The sequence below is a fragment of the Zootoca vivipara genome, chromosome 9, assembly GCF_963506605.1.
Source record: "Zootoca vivipara chromosome 9, rZooViv1.1, whole genome shotgun sequence".
NCBI classification, from domain to species: domain Eukaryota; kingdom Metazoa; phylum Chordata; class Lepidosauria; order Squamata; family Lacertidae; genus Zootoca; species Zootoca vivipara.
The window spans coordinates 50816886-50835270 of NC_083284.1; the positions used below are offsets into that span (position 1 = coordinate 50816886).

An 18385-nucleotide genomic window follows, 5' to 3' on the forward strand; every position below is an offset into this window, starting at 1 on the left:
CTCCTCCAGCACCATAATTCAAAAGCATCAATTCTTCGGCGATCAGCCTTCTTTATGGTCCAGCTCTCACTTCCATACATCACTACTGGGAAAACCATAGCTTTAACTATACGGACCTTTGTCGGCAAGGTGATGTCTCTGCTTTTTAAGATGCTGTCTAGGTTTGTCATTGCTTTTCTCCCAAGAAGCAGGCGTCTTTTAATTTCGTGACTGCTGTCACCATCTGCAGTGATCAAGGAGCCCAAGAAAGTAAAATCTCTCACTGCCACTGCCTTCTAAAACAGTTATTTTCTGAGTTTTATCTCCAGCAGTCAAAATTAGCAAAATTATTGTTCCTAGTAGCTTGTTTTGCCATAATAGGGGCAGGACAGGTATAGGAACATTTTCACGAATTTGCATGATTCCCAGTCATGTGTAGTCCTGAGGCAAGTTAGAATCTTGTGGGACAGAATCTTCTGTGCTTTAATAGCTGGGGAGATAGAATGCTACCCTCTCTATCTTGCACCCATCAGGAACCAACCATGTAAGAGATTGAAACAATAATGGTGTGAGATTTTGACTACTTTGAATATTTACAAAGTTGTTGGCCTCATCTCATAGCAAAGGGACTTTCTCTAGAAAGGGTGCATTGCTTATGAAGATTACGTTAAGAGGAGGAAATAAGTTATTCTGGCTCTAGACCAGGCATCCCCAAACTGCAGCCCTCCAGATGTTTTGGCCTACAACTCCCATGATCCCTAGCTAACAGGGCCAGTGGTCAGGGATGGTGGGAATTGTAGTCCAAAACATCTGGAGGGCCGAAGTTTGGGGATGTCTGCTCTAGATCCTAGATCATTTATCTTAAATTATCGTGTCAGTTAACAATAATACCTGCAGATACTGTAAAAGTCCGTGAAATCTGAAGGCAACAAACCAGAACTACAGCTCACACATAGCAGTCGAGCTGCATGCACATGGCTGTGAGTTTTGACAGTGCAGATCAGCTGCTAGATGAATGAGCAAGGAAGGAAATTGGTACTTTGTCCATTGACACTTCCGCTGTAAAAGCCAACAGTGTTGCTTTTCTTTTGAGTCTGCATACCCATCCTCACTTCGTTTGTCCTGTGATTTCAAGCATTTCCAAGTCATGAGTCTGAAAGAGGTTGGGTTTTTTTTTTGAACCACCGCTTTCCCCGGGAAAACCCAGTGTTTAGTGTTGAATGGGAGCAAACACCAATCAGGTTTTCTGCAGATTGACGTGTGCTTTTATTAAGCAGTAAGCAGTGGGTATTCCCAGGGAACGTGGGGGGGGGGACCCCCTCGAACCCATGGCTTGAAATCACTTGAGATTGTGGGAGAAATGAAAGTGTGGTTGGGCCCACAGTCCCAATCCAGCAACACAAGCCATGGAAAGAAATCCAGCTGCTACGGTAGTTGCAGAGCGTGTGCAGCAGGAGCCACACAGGCAGCTTCCAGTTTGAAAGGGGAGGTGCAGATGACTCTCATGGGCTCAGGATAAGAATGGATTCTGCATCTATATTGCCATTTTCCAAAGAAGAAGAATGTTTAGATGAGCTAACATATAACCATACTATGGTTTTCCCCCAAAGTACCGTGTTTCTCATATTTTAAGGCATCCCCCAAAAATAAGCCATGACAGGATTTCAAAGGGTTGGTTAAAAATAAGACATACCCCGAAAATAAGCACTATCTCAAAGCCCCGACCGAGCGAGAGGCGAAGCTGCGGGACCCAGCAGGAGCTCCCTGCCTGCTTCCCCGAGCCGTAGCGCATCGGGGGACAGAGCCGAAGATCGGCGGGCGCTCCTTGCTGGGCTTGACAAGCCCGGGAAACAGCGCCCGCCGATCTTCGGACCTGTGCTGTGTGACAGGCGGGGGTGGGGTGGGGAAGCGGAGATCGCTCTCCGCTCTCCCCCCACCCCCGCCTGTCACCGAAGATCGGCGGGCGCTGTTTGCTGGGCTTGACAAGCCCGGCAAACAGCGCCCGCCGATCTTCGGCCCTGTGCTGTGTGACGGGCGGGGGTGGGGGGGAAGCGGAGATCGTTCTCCGCTCTCCCCCCACCCCCGCCTGTCACCAAAGATCAGCGGGCGCTCCTTGCTGGGCTTGACAAGCCCGGCAAACAGCGCCCGCTGATCTTCGGCCCTGTGCTGTGTGACGGGCGGGGGGGGGGGAAGCGGAGATCGTTCTCCGCTCTCCCCCCACCCCTGCCTGTCACCGAAGATCGGCGGGCGCTGTTTGCTGGGCTTGACAAGCCCGGCAAACAGCGCCCGCCGATCTTCGGACCTGTGCTGTGTGACAGGCGGGGGTGGGGGGGAAGCGGAGATCGTTCTCCGCTCTCCCCCCACCCCCGCCTGTCACCAAAGATCGGCGGGCGCTCCTTGCTGGGCTTGACAAGCCCGGCAAACAGCGCCCGCCGATCTTCGGCCCTGTGCTGTGTGACAGGCGGGGGTGGGGGGAGCGGAGATCATTCTCCGCTCTCCCCCCACCCCCGCCTGTCACCGAAGATCGGCGGGCGCTCCTTGCTGGGCTTGACAAGCCCGGCAAACAGCGCCCTCTGATCTTCGGACCTGTGCTGTGTGACAGGCGGGGGTGGGGGGGAAGCGGAGATCGTTCTCTGCTCTCCCCCCACCCCCGCCTGTCACCGAAGATCGGCGGGCGCTCCTTGCTGGGCTTGACAAGCCCGGCAAACAGCGCCCGCGTGCACTTTATTAAAAAATAAGACATCCCTTGAAAATAAGCCATGTCGTGTTTTTTTGAGGAAAAAATTAATATAAGACATGTCTTATAATATGAGAAACACGGTATATTTAATTGTGGCTCAAACCTGAATCCAGGCCAACTGATGTAAACTTCTGTAAAGTTAAATTAATAATCAGGGATTGAAAAATCTGATCTCTCTCCACAATTCTTTTGTTAGATGTCAACAGCTGGCTGGTAACATTTGGCTTCCACCTGCATAATGCTATCCCAGGATTCCCTGTGCCCAAGTTTGATTTAACAGAGCCCTCCTATGAACTTGTGAAGAGTCAGCAGTGGGATGACGTACCGGTAAGGAAAAAAAGAAAGTGAATATTAAACTGTGTCAAAATTGAATAAAGGACACCATGCTGTTTGAGCTCTATAATCCTCAAGGGCTTACGTGGCATTAGAAAAATATTTAAATGCACTTTGTAAAGACTATTTTTTATTCACAAGGTATCCATAGACTAGATGCTAATTCTGCTCTTGCTTGGTGCATTTGCTAAAGATTAGATCTGAATTTCAACATATCCTAATTGGCTTTTCATAATGCAGACTAAAATAGGAAGAAGGATAGACCTAATCAATAAATAATAGTATTTTGAAACCCTTTTTTAGAATTGTAACTTTCCCAGTGGAAGCTCTGGAGATTGGTTTTATACCAGCACCCTGCCTCAAGGCAGAAAGTGAACACTGTAATAAAAAATAGACTGTGAAATAAACAGAAGAACAGGTGATATAAATTATGCATACCAAGCACCAGTACAATTTTACTTCTCTTTAATATTAACCATGTTTTATATGTGAAGATAAAATATTGAATGTGAAATTACCTCAGGTAAAACCCATTACATTTCATAAGAGCCAAAAAAACTCTAGGTGCTTATGAAATTTCTTGGGGCGGGGGGGGAATCTCCTGCGGTCCAGAAATATGAAGCCAGTTTAAATGATGGACAAAAATAAATGGAATGTAAAACAGAAAAACCCTATCTGGTATTTAAGAAAATAGTGATTATAAATCTTAACTGTTCAAAGATCAAAAGGCCATGCGCCATCAAGTTTTCAGTTACTGGCAGGGAATGAGAAACTTTAGAACAGTTGCTCACTCATGACAATTGTTCTAAAGGATCTTTGTAACTTCTCTGGTTTTTAAATTAAAGAACCAGGATGGTTTCACATGCTATATAGGTCAAGAAGCCACCACCTGCATCAGTTTCCCAAGCTGTATTCTCTCACAGCAGAAACCATATTCACACAACCCATAAAACTGTATCAGCATATACTTTCTTTTCCTGTGCACAGGCCCTGTATGTACACAGGAGGAGCGAGTGCATTGGAGAAATGCCTCTAGCTTATTCTCTCCTCCATTTTCTTGCATTGTAGGTCACAGGAACATAGGACCATTTATACCAAATCAGACCATTGATCTAGCTAGCTCAGTACTGGCAACACAGACTGGCAGCGATTCTCAGATGGGGCCTCTCCCAGTTCTGCCTGGTGATGCTGTGGATTGAACCTAACAACCATTTGCATTCAGAGCATGTCGTCAACCACTGAGCCACGGCTCTTCCCCTTCTGCTCTGTCCTTTCCTGGCTCAATAGCCACCCACAACTTCCACCTGCTTAGTCTAGGAGTCAGGCACTTCAGGCCCAGGTGCCAAATTTAGGCCTCCTCGGGTCATGCCCCCTCCTCAGCCCACACCCACCACTGATCCTGCACTAATCCCTCCTCCTGTAGTTTGACTGGAATGTGTCTTTGAACTGTAATAACGGCTCTCACTTGCCTGGAGAGATGCATGTGTAGAAACCTCTGGCTTATATGCGGCTGCATTGTATTCTGCTGTACAAAAGATAAGAGTCACTCTCATTGCCCCACCCACCACTGCTGTGCAGCCACCGGAAAATTGCCTAAGAGGGAACACTGCCCATGGCAGAGGGAAATGTTCCCTGGCACAGTCTGCTCATCCCTCAATTCACTCAACTTTTGGTACCACTCTCTGTGACCACATTCCAATCAAACATTGGGTCTTTGAAAGCTTTGAAATTTTTCTCTTTATGTTATAACTAGGTGAATGAGCAAATTAATGCCTTTTAAGTGCTTTTAAATATGAACACACCTCCACACAGGGCAAAAGGAAATGGACCTTGGTTATTGAATGCCAGTGGAGACATATTATTAAGTGATCCACTCCTCACTTAATAAGTGCCACTTCAACCAATTATGTATGTAACTTCGCTTTATGAGAAGCATTAAATGTTCAAGGTAAATGACAAGAAGCCTACAATAGGTTTATCACCGCCTAGCTTATGTTTCCACGTTGGATAATAGAATATAACAGCGCAGTTATTACGTAAGTGATGTAATGTGCGAGGAAACTCATGATCATCATCTTAGGTCTTTCAGCATTTCTGCAATAGGGATGATTCGGAGGGAAATTGCTAGAAATGTATAGATCAATAACAAGTGCAATAATCCTTTCAAACAATTTTTTTTGTCTGTAAGGTAAGAGCTTAGCTGCACTGTGAGCTTAGCTAAATCTAAATAAGTTTTTTTTTCATTTTAACCCTTGCCTTACATTTATTTGTCTCTGTAGCTTTTTGCAAGCTACTTAGCCTCACTGCCTCCATTTCCCCATCTGGAAAATGTTTACGCTACAGCTTTGTACAACTGGTTTCATGATGTATTAACATACGATATACTTGTGCAAATGCCAAGTATTAAGCATAATAATCCTTTATGTACCACCTTTTAAATTTCTTTGGAGTGATTCAGTGCTAGAGACTCTTTTTTTGGATTCTAAAAGAGACAGACAAAAATGAGAAAAACATCAAACAGTATCAAACAAAATAGCACTTGTAACAGTGGAATTCAGTATGTGGATTCAATTAACTCTCTGGCAGTGTCGGTTGTGGCATATCCTATTGTTAGCTCCAGGCATTGTGCCAATAAATGCATGACTGTTGGAATCTAGGGGCTACAGATGGTTTGTAAAACTTCTGTCTGTTCTTGTTTTCAGCCAATTTCTGGAGTGCAACAACAAGTGGCAAGGCAAGCAAAGGCTTTCCTGTCCCTAGGAAAGATGGCAGAAGTCCAGATCAGCAAGCGCAGACCCAGCGGCGAGAAATTGTGGTTCGCAACTGTGAAGTCTTTGATTGGGAAAGGGGTTATGCTGGCTGTCAATCAAGGCAAAGTGCAGACTAATGTGCTTAACATTGCAAACGAGGATTGTATCAAGGTGGCAGCTGTTCTGAACAATGCATACTACCTGGAAAACCTACATTTCACCATTGAAGGAAAGGACACACACTATTTCATCAAGACCACCTCACCAGAAAGTGACCTGGGCACACTGAGACTGACTAGTGGACGGAAGGCCCTAGAAAATGGTATCAACGTCACCGTTTCCCAGTCTACCACTGTAGTGAACGGCAGGACTCGTAGGTTTGCCGATGTTGAAATGCAGTATGGCGCACTGGCTCTTCATGTCCGCTACGGCATGACACTTGATGAGGAGAAGGCACGGATATTAGAGCAGGCTAGGCAAAGGGCTCTTTCCAATGCCTGGGCCAGAGAACAACAAAGAGTGAGAGATGGAGAGGAGGGTGCCAGGTTATGGACAGAAGGGGAGAAGAGGCAACTGTTGAGTGCTGGAAAAGTCCAAGGATATGATGGGTACTATGTACTCTCCGTGGAGCAATACCCCGAATTAGCAGACAGCGCTAACAATATACAGTTCCTTAGGCAAAGTGAGATTGGAAAGAGGTAACACACTGGTTGAGCCTGGGCTGCCAAAGAGACTGACCCTGTACCAGTGTCTTCTGAGAGGGAGACCAAATTGTTTTGCTGCATTACTACTTGAGCCTAAATGTACACCTTTGCTCAGATTTTTCTGTAGCACAATCCAATAAGACTCTACAACGAAGAGAGAGAGCCTTCCAGAAGAATGATATTGCTAAAAAGAAAAACTGGGAGTTGTTTTTCCCTACTCTGAATGACCTTAAAGGTGATCTGCTTTAAAGAATATGTTTACATATGCATATCGCTGCACTCGAGTTGGACTGAAAGTATTACAAGGAAGACCTAAAGGGTTTGCAACAAGCTTCCTATTCTTTTGAGGCACTGTCTTTTAACTAAGAAACAGATCCATACAGTGTTTCCAAATATTACTAAATTGTTGACCTTTGCTTAAAAGAAACTAGTCTCTCTCTCCTCCTCTCTCTCTTGCTCTCTTCCTCTCTCTGCATAGGATGTGGTATATATCTTTGTTCATTTTAAAATGTGGGGCAAAAACTCTTGTTTCTGGACCCCAATGGCTTTAAACTGTGCTTCTTTCTAAAAGGACATTGGCACAAGCAATTTATGCTACAATGGGAATTTAATAACGGATTTTACAATGATAACGTGGTTTGCCTTGGGTGGGGTGGGGGATGGCAAGTAGAATCCTTGTCACAGAGCAGCAAAGGAAACCTTGATTTTTTTTGTAAATTATGTGAGACAAGTTGTTTATGGATTTTTATATGAATTACAATTTACTGTACATCAAATATTAGTCTCAGAGGAGTTAATTTATGTAGTGTTTAAAAAAGGTTTATACTTAAAATAAAATGATAAAAATGTGCAGTGTGTGAATTTTTTTAAAGGAATTGCACCTTTTGTTATGTTATAGCTGTACAGTATAAAGTTATATTGTAGAGATATAACAGTGTATACTAATGGACAGAAGTGTTAATATTTTTGTATTAGCTTTAAAAAGAGTGCATTTTTCTTTCTCAATTGCTCGTGGGAAAGGTTGGTGGGGGGCAGCCACTCCGCCCCCTTCCTGTGCCCTGCTTGGCCCTCACCACTCGCTGCTAAGAGGGAGAGCAACTCAATAAGATTTATGTATGACAGTAGAAGACTTTTGTAGGCTGGGCTTGCCTTGTCCTCTTCCAGCCCTAAAGGTGTATTTATTCATTTTGCGGCTCTGTTATGTATTTTTTAAATGTGGGATGTAAAGCTGTGTTATGTGGTGAAAGGAGCAATCCTATACATGTTTACACAGAGAGTTTAGTCTCATTGTGTTCAATGGGGCTCATTCTCTAATGAGCAAGTTTAGGATTGCAGCCTCAGGTGCTCTGCAGATGTACATGAATGGCAAATTGGTGCAGTGCTCGCTGCCACAATGACAGGGCTTCTGCCTCTGTCTTCTGAAAGAAAGGTTTTCAGTATTTCACTGGAAAAACGCAGAACAACATGGGTAGGTGGAAAAGCAAGTTAAACTAATACCCTAGCCTTTAAACCTCTTGTCCACCAAAAAGAGTCACTATATATACCGTATATATGAATTGCAAGAAAAAGGAAGGTGAGAGTATTAACTTAGTGCCTAATCCACATCATAAAGCTACCATACAGTTTGGCAGGGCTTTTTTTCAGCTAGAACCTCACAGGAACTCAGTTCCGGCACCTCTCAGGTGGGTGCCATTGCCATTAGAAGAGAACAAGGGAGGTGTTCATGGTGAGCTCCAGAACCTCTTTTTCTAGGAAAAAATAGCACTGCAGTTTGGCATGACCTGCTCGAAAGGACAGTCCAATCTGTTTGGACTCAAGACATGCAAACAGCAGAGGTTAACACAGGCCAGATCAGTCCTTTTGAGGCAGGTTTCAATACTGGGCATCTGCTCTGGAACATCTGAAGTAACAATCAAGGGGGATGCTTCTGATATATGTTCCAAGTGCATGTCCCTGATCTTATATTGATATTGAGGGTGGGGGGATAGAAGACTCATAACAAATGGTCGAGCTTTCTGGCAGGCTTGAACCCCAGCACCTATATAACAAAATAAAATCAATGGGAGACAGTGGCTCTTAGTATGCCTGAGACTGCTTTCAGAGAAATCTAGGTCACGTAATCTCACAATATGCATTCTATTTCAGTAGCACAGAATTCATTCGCTCTTCCAAAATTCTGAGACTCTCAGCTTCCAGTGTGCTGGGGTTTTTTAAAATTAAAAAAACACTACCCCTCAGACTTGCAGAGATAACATTAAAAAATAACATTCACATATGCACTTCCCACTAAGCCCTCCTGTGCTAGAGAATCTGCATTGAAGTATTCCTTGGTTTCTGGCCTCTGCTCATATGCCGCCCCTTCATCAAATTTTATAACTACACCAGTTCCAAAAAGCTCAGCCCTTGTAACTGGACTGAACCATGCCTGATTAAAAATGCAGTGGGGGGAGGTTGCATCATTTGTAAGTGGGCAAGGAAAGACAAAGAGGGGCATCTTATTTTTAGGGCTACTCCTTCCCACATTCCTCAGTATTTCTGGATAAGATCCCTTATATCGAGTGCTGTTTTCAGCTACAAAGTGACTAAAATATTGTGGGGGTGGGTTTGGGGGGGGGGGAAGGTTAATTGTGCTGTACTCAGTATGCAGAATGGCAACAAATGGCAGGTGAATGTGTCTTAAATACCTGAAGGGATGGAATAAAAATAGTTTCCTAACTGCTTTCTGCACCGAGATTCTATAGTATTATGTGTGCTCTCAACTGCACAGTAGGAGTCTTGTCAAACAGGCTGTGAGTAGGTCAAGCAAGTTACTGAATCCACACTATCAGTGCTGTTGCTATCCATGTACCCCTTGGGTAGAAGCTACAGAACTGCTGACATTTAGAATAAAAGCTGTTATTTTATTAAAGTGCAAATTAACAGTTAAGTTTGTTTTTATTTTTTCAACCTTCAAAGAGCCCAAATTTAGCAACTATGATTCATGAAACCCACAGCTCAGTGCCATTATTTCACATATTATTTTTAATCTGGGAAATGTATGAGGATTGCAGTTCTGTTGTTAACTTGGATTTAACAGCATTGTATCAGAGGTTTGTCAGCTCTATCTGTGGAATTAGGTTCATGCTCAAAAAATGTAGTAGAATGTTATTGACTTGTTTGGAATACCGCAAACATATCCAGTGTGTTACGTCAGAATAGAATTAAAGCTTCTACTTCCTGTGCCCTTATTCTTTCTCCCTGGTTTAGGCATGGGTAGCCCCCAAACTATAGTTTCTCTTGATGGTCATGTAGACTTAGATAAAGGCCCAACCAGCTGCCTTTTCTCTAGCTATATACTAAAGAGAAAAACAATCATTCTGAGATGGACATGCTCCTACATGAGACAGAGACTTAGGGGGATTTGTAAACAAGAAAATTTAAAAGAACTGGAAATAAATGTATTAAAATAAATACCCTACAAAAAAAGGAGATTCAGAGTATTTTAGGCAAAATGCTTTCATGCTATTTTGAAATGTAAATTTTGTCTGATTTGTATTGTTCTTTTAATTTGCCTTCTGAACTTTATATGTGTCCTGAATTTTTCCACACCTTGATGACTATAGATTGCATCTAGGCTTTCCAATAAAAGCCAAGCCAATGTGTCTGTGTTTAGATTTGTTTTCTTAACTATGTGTGTCAGACATTATAACTGTGTTATTGCTTTTCTGTTCCTACTTGTAGATGCAAAGTGATCCAGTACTGCAAGTATTGATTCATTTGCTGCCCAGTTGGGAGTTGTTTCCTGCCTGCTCTGCCCAGTGGCCCAGTGCTAGCTCAGCAAGGCAAATTACTCCATGGGATCTCTCTAGTGGCCTACTTTACAGAAGCATTAACCACACCTCACATTGTTAAGCATCATAAAGCTAAGAGAAAATGAAAAATGAAGGCTTATTCCCTTTCATATTAAAAAACACAGCACTTAATTAACGCAGCTGATTATATACAACCAGTTTGACACTGATAAGTCATTCAAGGCCTGAAGAGCCTTCAATCCATATTCACACCATTTGCTGAAAAGTGCTGCCTTCAAAACACTCTGCATGTTTTTATGTTAGGTAGAATAGGCAGATTTCATCACATTTGCTTTGTAGTGACAACTGTAGCTTGATAAACATGCTCATCCAGCCCAAATTGGTTATTCTATGTCACCTTAAAAAAAAATGCTGATTACAGACTTGGTATTTTCACACAGATGAGAGAAACAGATCTTCCATTTTACAAGGGGAAATAATGTCATCCTGAAAGCATTATTAACTTTTTTATAGAGTAATGACTGAATGCAGCAACAACAGAACTACAATACTTCACACGTGTGTAACACTTAAGAATGTTCAAAGTGCTTCACATTGTAGCGTATCCTTAGAACAACTGTGTTAAGCCAATCTATAATTATTGCCCTATTATAATACTGCCAGAACTCTAATAAACTATTGATAAAAAGGGGGGAAATCCTAGCTTGGAGCCAAGTCCAGCTTCAGGACAGCAGCAACATTTTGTCTCAAATATGAGTCATGAGAGTTTACTATCTGAGTATATACTACACTGATTTTACTGAAGGAAACATTAAACATCGTAGCCCAAACAACACATTTTCTCTTAATGCTTGGTCTGCCTCAGCAATGGGCCACTTTTGGGGTGGGGAGCTAGGTCATATGACCAGATAGGGGTGTGCTGAATGAATCCAGACCCAGACTAGATTAGATAGATGACAAAGAAGTTATAGATGCTGAACCAGAAACCCAGATTAAAACTCACATGTACCACTGTATCTTGGAGGTAGGGTGAACTGTGTGCTTCGTAAACAGTGAAGCAAGCATGCCCATCACTGCAGCACCTGTCAAGCCTGGCCTACATCCATTTAGGTCTGCAGTGGGGAATATGTAGCTCTCTACCTGTTGTTGGACTGTAACTCCCATCATCCCAGACCTCAATCAGATATCTGTTATAAAGACCTGGGTAACAGACCTCTCCACTAAGAGGGAGTACAAAAAAACAATCTCGCCTCTTCGTGCAAAAGAACAAGATATTAAAAAAAATAGTTACAAGTACTATTGCAGCCAATAGAATTTTCAAGGGCAAGTAGTTCTTGGGCATGATTTTCATCAGGAAAATGACAAAGGTTTGGGGTTTTTTTTAATGCCATACTATGGTTCTATTATAATTTTGTACTATTATTGTGCATTTCCTATATCCTATGAACCACGTTGAGCACAAATGTATTTGTAGGAAATGTGGTATATATATAAATAAATAAATAGAATATGGCTTGTCTTTATTACACACACAGCCCAATAAACCCACTGAAAGCATACAAATCAATAGGACTAATTTAACCCAACAACCCCCACCTCCCTCATACACACAAACAAAACCTACTGCAAAATAAAAAAATTCCTTCAGTAGCACCTTAAAGACCAACTAAGTTTTTATTTTGGTATGAGCTTTTGTGTGCATGCACACTTCTTCAGATACCATGCATGCACACGAAAGCTCATACCAAAATAAAAACTTAGTTGGTCTTTAAGGTGCTACTGAAGGAATTTTTTTATTTTGCTTCGACTCAGACCAACACGGCTACCTACCTGTAACTAAAACCTACTGCAATCACCTAAATGCAACCAACCATACTCTGGGCTCTCCAATCTCTTGCACCGCCAACAAAAACAAACAGAAAAATAAAGAACTTACAGTATCCTCACAACACTGACACAAAAAAACTGCACATACACTAAGCCAAAGAATGAAAAATCACTACCCCTTTATTTCTCTCCCCCCCCCCAACTTCACAATGTCTGCGACAGCTGTGTCTCACACCGAATGTAACTGACCTGTAGAAAGGACTCTATGAATTGGAAACACAGATATCGTATGTACCCTTGTTAACACTGAAAATCCTTTAAGGAAAACAACTTTAAGAGGTGGAAAGAAAATAAATTGACTATGACTATGATCCAGAGCCAGACCCACTGCAAGTATTCATGCTAGATAAGAAGATGGCCAGTTGAAAACAAGTGTGTGTTTGACAAAATGCATAGTTTGACCCCCTCAATCTGTTTTTAGATTGCAGCCATATGTACCTACCCAGCCCTTTCATTTGACAAGTTGCATTCCACCTAAGGTGTTCTACTCCGAGTTTGGAATCAACAATAATCAACAGTATTAACTGTATTTGGTCTCTGAAGCAATGGCATAGACTCTATGGTTTGTGAACTGCCTGGACCACCAGTGTTTTAACAAGTCTCTAAAGTGTGTTAAAAGGAATTTTGGCTTTTAAGTTCTAGAAATTCAATCAGAACCCACAAACCTTTGTCTGGAGGTTTGATGTGCTGGCACCCCGACAAATAAACATCACTTGTAAATGTAAAAGTCTAGCCAACAGAATGCAACAAAAAAAAAAGCAAGCCTCTTTTGTACTCTATATTGCTCAAGAATGGAAGACTAGTGAAATCTTAGTCTTAGTGGTAGTAGGGGAAGCAGCCTATGATTTTCAAGATGGCCTTTATTGTTGACTTTACAAGTGCTTTAGTGCCAAATTTTTCAAACTACTGAGAAGGAGAAAAATAACTGCTGAAGATTTACACAACTTGCATTTATGCAAGTATAAACAGGGATATATTTTATAGAATATAGAGATTTAAAGTTATTGTTAAATTACAAAATGAAGAAGGGAAAACACATAACTCCAATGCTCAAGAGTATGCCCTGGTGGCTGCTGCTATGCTACCGGGCCAGCTTCAAGGTTAGTGGTCCCCTATGCCTTGGATGTATGGCTCACACCCACCAGGGGGCATGTGTTTAGTCTGGTGGGTTGAATTTTATGGAAGTCCCTCTTCCAGTTGAGGTCAGATAGGCCTCCTTTCTACAGGACTTCCACTGCCTACTGGAAAACTTTCCCCATTTAAGTAGGCCTTTTAACTGAAGTTTTATTTTATAGGTAAAAAGGTAAAGGGACCCCTGACCATTAGGTCCAGTCGTGACCGACTCTGGGGTTGCGCGCTCATCTTGCATTATTGGCCGAGGGAGCCGGCGTACAGCTTCCAGGTCATGTGGCCAGCATGACAAAGCCGCCTCTGGCAAACCAGAGCAGCACACGGAAACGCCGTTTACCTTCCCGCTGTAGCGGTTCCTATTTATCTACTTGTACCTTGACGTGCTTTCGAACTGCTAGGTTGGCAGGAACTGGGACCAAGCAACGGGAGCTCACCCCGTCACAGGGATTCGAACCGCCAACCTTCTGATCAGCAAGCCCTAGGCTCAGTGGTTTAACCCACAGCGCCACCTGGGTCCCTGATTTTATAGGTAGTTTTGACCTATTTGTATTATAACCTAATAAACCACTTGGGGACTATTGTAGTTAAGGTAATATGGAAATTATTCATATAAATAAATGTCATGAATAGGGGTGCTACTACCAAACAGGCAGGTATCACCCCATCTTAAAGGGAACCTGGCTCTCCTGTGTGAGCAGAGGCTTGGACAATCACGTAGGGGCTGCTCCGCTCATGCCCCATCCAATGAAGGGAATGAGAGAGCTCTCTTCAGAAGCGAGGGAGCACCATATGCACATTTAAATTGGGGTTGCCATATTTCAAAAGGTAAAAACCAGCAGACCCCAAAAGTTGAGCTTTTTTTAGGAAGACCCCAAAGTTTTTAGGCCAGTATCTAACGTCTTTTTAGTGCTCGGTCACTCTCCCCACCACCACCACCACCACCACCACTTTTGCATGAGGGTCATGTTACTAATAACTTTGAGTAAACCTTTTTTATTAAATAACTTGAGTTCAAATTATGCCATGGAGGAATAGGAATTCCTGGGGTCCTCCATAAGTGGAAAAATAGATCCAGAATTAACCAATTACCTAATGGTGCATCTTAGAGTCAATGGCTTCTACAAAACAAACTTAATACGTTTGGGACCAAGATAGGGGGAAATATTATAAAGCTATGATTGAGGCTACTACAGAGGAGGAAGTTGGTTTGGTTGCCTGTGGCTCCTAGGTCACTTCCGAATAACCTGCTTGTTGAGCATTTATCCTGATTTGTTCCTTGAGAGGTTATACAACAGTGCACCAAACAAGTGTTATCCCACGCTTCTCAGTAAATTTCCTCATCACTTTCCCTATCACAAAATGTCCAGGGGGGAGGGGTGCGTAGGAGTGCCAAATCAACTTTAATTGTTTTACCTAATTTTGCTGGCGAGGAACAATGTTCGAAGTGAATCATTGTTCCCATGTAGCTTAGAGCAGCCATATGTCAACAACTTTCAGGTCTTCTTAAAAAAAGCCTCAAGTTTTGAGGAAGCAAAACTCATTCAAATACTAGGACCCTTTACCTTAACACTATTACTGGATACGTCCTATAACTAGCACTGGCAAATTGTTCCAGGGGATGAAATTACAGGATCTAATTAATCTGAGACACTTAGGAACAGAAAACTCACACTTGACCCCCTGGGAATGTGTTGTTTCTATCCCTCATTGAAATTGTACCCATACAATTTAGAAGGCAATGAAAGCAATAGGTTTTTCACAGGAATTACGCTAAAACCTATCAGATTTAATAGAAAATGGGAGCCTTCCCCTGGGTTGCTTGTTTTAAAGCCACTGCAGAGAATTCTACAGCAGAGGCAGAATCTGTCTGTTGCATTTTATAGCTAAAAGATTATTTTCAATCGCATTCTGTATGATGGTTCAAATAACCTTCACAAGACGGGTGAACACATGTTGTGCACATGGAATAGCTCTCATGGAGAGATCGCTTTAAATGGCCCATTCCAGGCATTCATGTGCAGTTCTTGCCATGAGAATCAGGATGTTTTCCATGCTACACCTCCAGAAGATCTCTGATGGCGGTATGGGAAGGACAACATAAGCCAGTCCATACAAATGGTTCACTTGTGTGGAGACAGTCACACAGGAGTAGTTTCAAGGGGGCTCCCAGTAGGTCCAGAAGCTCTTGAGATACCTTGTCACCCATCTTCAATTATTCCTGCCCATCCACCCAACACAGTGCTCTCCTCTACTGACTTGGCACTCTATTCCCATATATTTCATGCATAATAGGGACCCACAACAGGGGCAAGGTTAAACTTTTTGTTGTTTAGTTGGGTCCGACTCTTCGTGACCCCATGGACGAGATCACGCCAGGCACTCCTGTCTTCCACTGCCTCCCGCAGTCTGGTCAGACTCATGTTGGACTTACCTGGAGCAGGAACTGGCAAGCCACTCCAGTATCCCCGCCAAGAAGACTCCATGGACAAAGACAACAGGTTAAACTTAGGTGCTACCATTTCCCTACAAATCAAGGTAGGCTTCAAAACACAGCGTGGGGCTGGATGGGTGGTGAGCCCTTCCCCACTATTGCTTTTCCATCTGAAACTATTTTAAAGCCACGTGTCTTCTGATGGGTGTATATGACCAGGGAAGGAATAGCTAGTAAAAAGTAGACTCCCAAGGGAAAGCATAGGCAGAGCAGATGGTTCCAACTCCTTTCTCCTGCCCAAAGTACTACACTTTTAAATTGCCTCCCAACCCGCCACTCGAATGATTCAGTGGCAAAAGCTCTTTTTGCACACAGATCTGCCAGCATCACATCTAGTTTAGTCCAGTTTTCACCAAGGCCAGAGTGCAAACAGACTCTGTGTAGTATAAGAATGGTGGATCTCTACAACCATCAGGGGTACCAACTTGAATAAAATATTGGGGGGTGAGGTAAGCCCCATCCCGCATAATCAATCTCATGACATGGCACACCCACACCATTTGAATGGCAATGCCCATCAACTGTGGGGGAGGGGCGGGCCCCTCAAATATTTTATTGGGGGGGCTGAAGGTACCTCTGCCCTAGGAGTTGGATCCTATGACAACAATGCTATGATCAGCTCCTGCAAAAGCTGCAATCCTAAACACCCTTATATTTGGAAGTAAATTCCCCTGAATTTATTGCTTCCCAATAAGTTTGTTTATTATTGGGGTACCAGTCAGTGTATCTGTTTTGAGAGAGATACAGAAGCAACATTCTGCACTTTTTCTGGCTGATCCATAACTTAAAATTACAAGCTGGCAGTCAAAAACAGCTCCACCACCTCCCACTTCAGCCAAGGCCATTCATTCTTCATTTCTGTCATTTAAGCACAGTTTATGTGCCCAGAAGTAATATAAGAATTTGTAAGTCCATTACAAATGCACTTTTATAAGTAGAGAGCTTTATAAAAAATAAAAAAAGCAATTTCCTCTGGATTTTGATTATAGGACTTCAGAGAGGTTGGTTTTAAAGGGTCCTTGAAAACCAAAATTCCAGCTCAAAGGAAGAACTCTTGCAGGAGCAGCAGGCTTCCTGAAAATTCAAATTCTTTTTGGCAATTCTCCCACCTTTCTCCCTTGTAAATAGAGCATGAATGGGAAAAGTCTCGAACTGGTTGGGGAGCAGCCTGCAATTCAGATCTCTACAAAAGATGTGAGCAACCAGTGCAACTTGCTTTGATCAAAGATACTAAGCACTTGTGGTACTCCTGAAAACAGAATTGATATTTTCAACCTGAATAATTTGTTGGGATGTCAACAACCAGAATAAGGTAAACCTTTAAAAGGAGCCTGTCTTTTAAACATCAGTTAAGCTGCATGTGCTCCCTGTAGGTTGTGTAAATTGCTACACAGTTAATATGTCCCCTGCTCAAATCATAAATGGGGCTTAGACCCATAAAAAGGCCTTAGAACCAGTCATCAGTTCTTCCACATTTGCTCTACCACAAATGTGACACTATCACCCCCTAGTGGAGGATAAAAGTTTGGGAGCGACTCAGAAAGTGGTTGGGGGATGGGGACAGAGTATGCCTTGTGCCATTTAAGCAGAGTCTGCATTTCTTTTGCTATTATTTGAAGAATTCTAATTATCCTGCATTTTAACAGCTTAGCACTGCCCACAGAGTTTCACAAATAAAGGCTATTACTGCTGCTTCATGCTTCAGCTCACTGATGCCTGGGCCTTGCAACAACAACAACAAAAAAAATCACTCCCTTAAGATTTCTTTTCACCTCAAGCAGAAGCTTTGTCAAACAAGGTTCCTCTCGCCTCGCAGATCAAAATGGAGCTTGCTGCCAAGAATTGTTTTCTGGTCAGCAGAGTGTGGCAGACCCCAGCGCCAACACCTCTGACTGCTTTGTGAACTACAGCCACGGCTCCTATTCAGCTGCTCTGCCCGCAGCCCACCAGGCAGCGAAGAGGCCAGAGGATCTCAGAAAAAGAAAAAGAAAACAGATGAAAGTGTAGCTCTGGGAGGAATGGAAGATGCTGCTAAGTCAGCTCACCAAACTCACTCAGGTGAGCAACAAGCAGCAGGATGTTCTGCCTGCCTTGCCTTGCCTTGCCTCTTCCAATACTGGAGACTCTGAGCAAAGGAAAATCATCCCTCAGAGGGGTGGAGGTGGCTTGAACATTATCTGATAGCTATGCCTACTTGGATGACCCCTGGCAACTGAACACCAAACAGCTAGGGTCACTCAACTCACAGCTTCGTGGAACTAGGACAACACTCCAGAAACCACATTTTGCCTTTGACTTCTGCTGCCTTGAAATATTGCTAACAGCATATTACCACTATTGTGTTGCAGGCTTTGTTTTTTATGGCATTTCAACATCTTAATGTGGGAAACAATTTAAAGTCTAAACATACCAACCGCTCTAGAAGACGGCTGTTAAGCTACTTCCAACCAAGTGTCCAAACACGCACAGCACTAAAGCTGTTTAATTTGCTTCACGTCAGCTCACCAGCAATTAATATGCCTGCCATAACAAGGCCCATAAAACTCGCTAGCAGTAGGGGAGTGAAATGATTATAACAT

General features: G+C 42.9%; 1 protein-coding gene and 1 long non-coding RNA gene across 5 annotated transcripts in view; one reads left to right on the forward strand and one right to left on the reverse strand.

Moving 5' to 3' along the window:
- LOC118083382 (teneurin-3) overlaps positions 1-10156 on the forward strand; it is a 271449-nt gene extending 261293 nt beyond the window's left edge. For 3 of the 4 annotated variants that reach the window (XM_060278721.1, XM_060278718.1, XM_060278720.1), the window contains 2 exons: positions 2916-3046; positions 5755-10155. In XM_060278721.1, coding sequence (XP_060134704.1) covers positions 2916-3046; positions 5755-6504 — 881 coding nt within the window. In that variant the 3' untranslated portion in view covers positions 6505-10155. Of the gene's footprint in view, positions 1-2915; positions 3047-5754 lie in introns of all 4 variants that reach the window. The other variant, XM_060278719.1, reaches the window with a different exon arrangement.
- The window catches only part of LOC132592644 (uncharacterized), a 49651-nt gene that overhangs the window by 17749 nt on the left and 13517 nt on the right, over positions 1-18385 (reverse strand). The gene's annotated exons all lie outside the window — the stretch shown is intronic.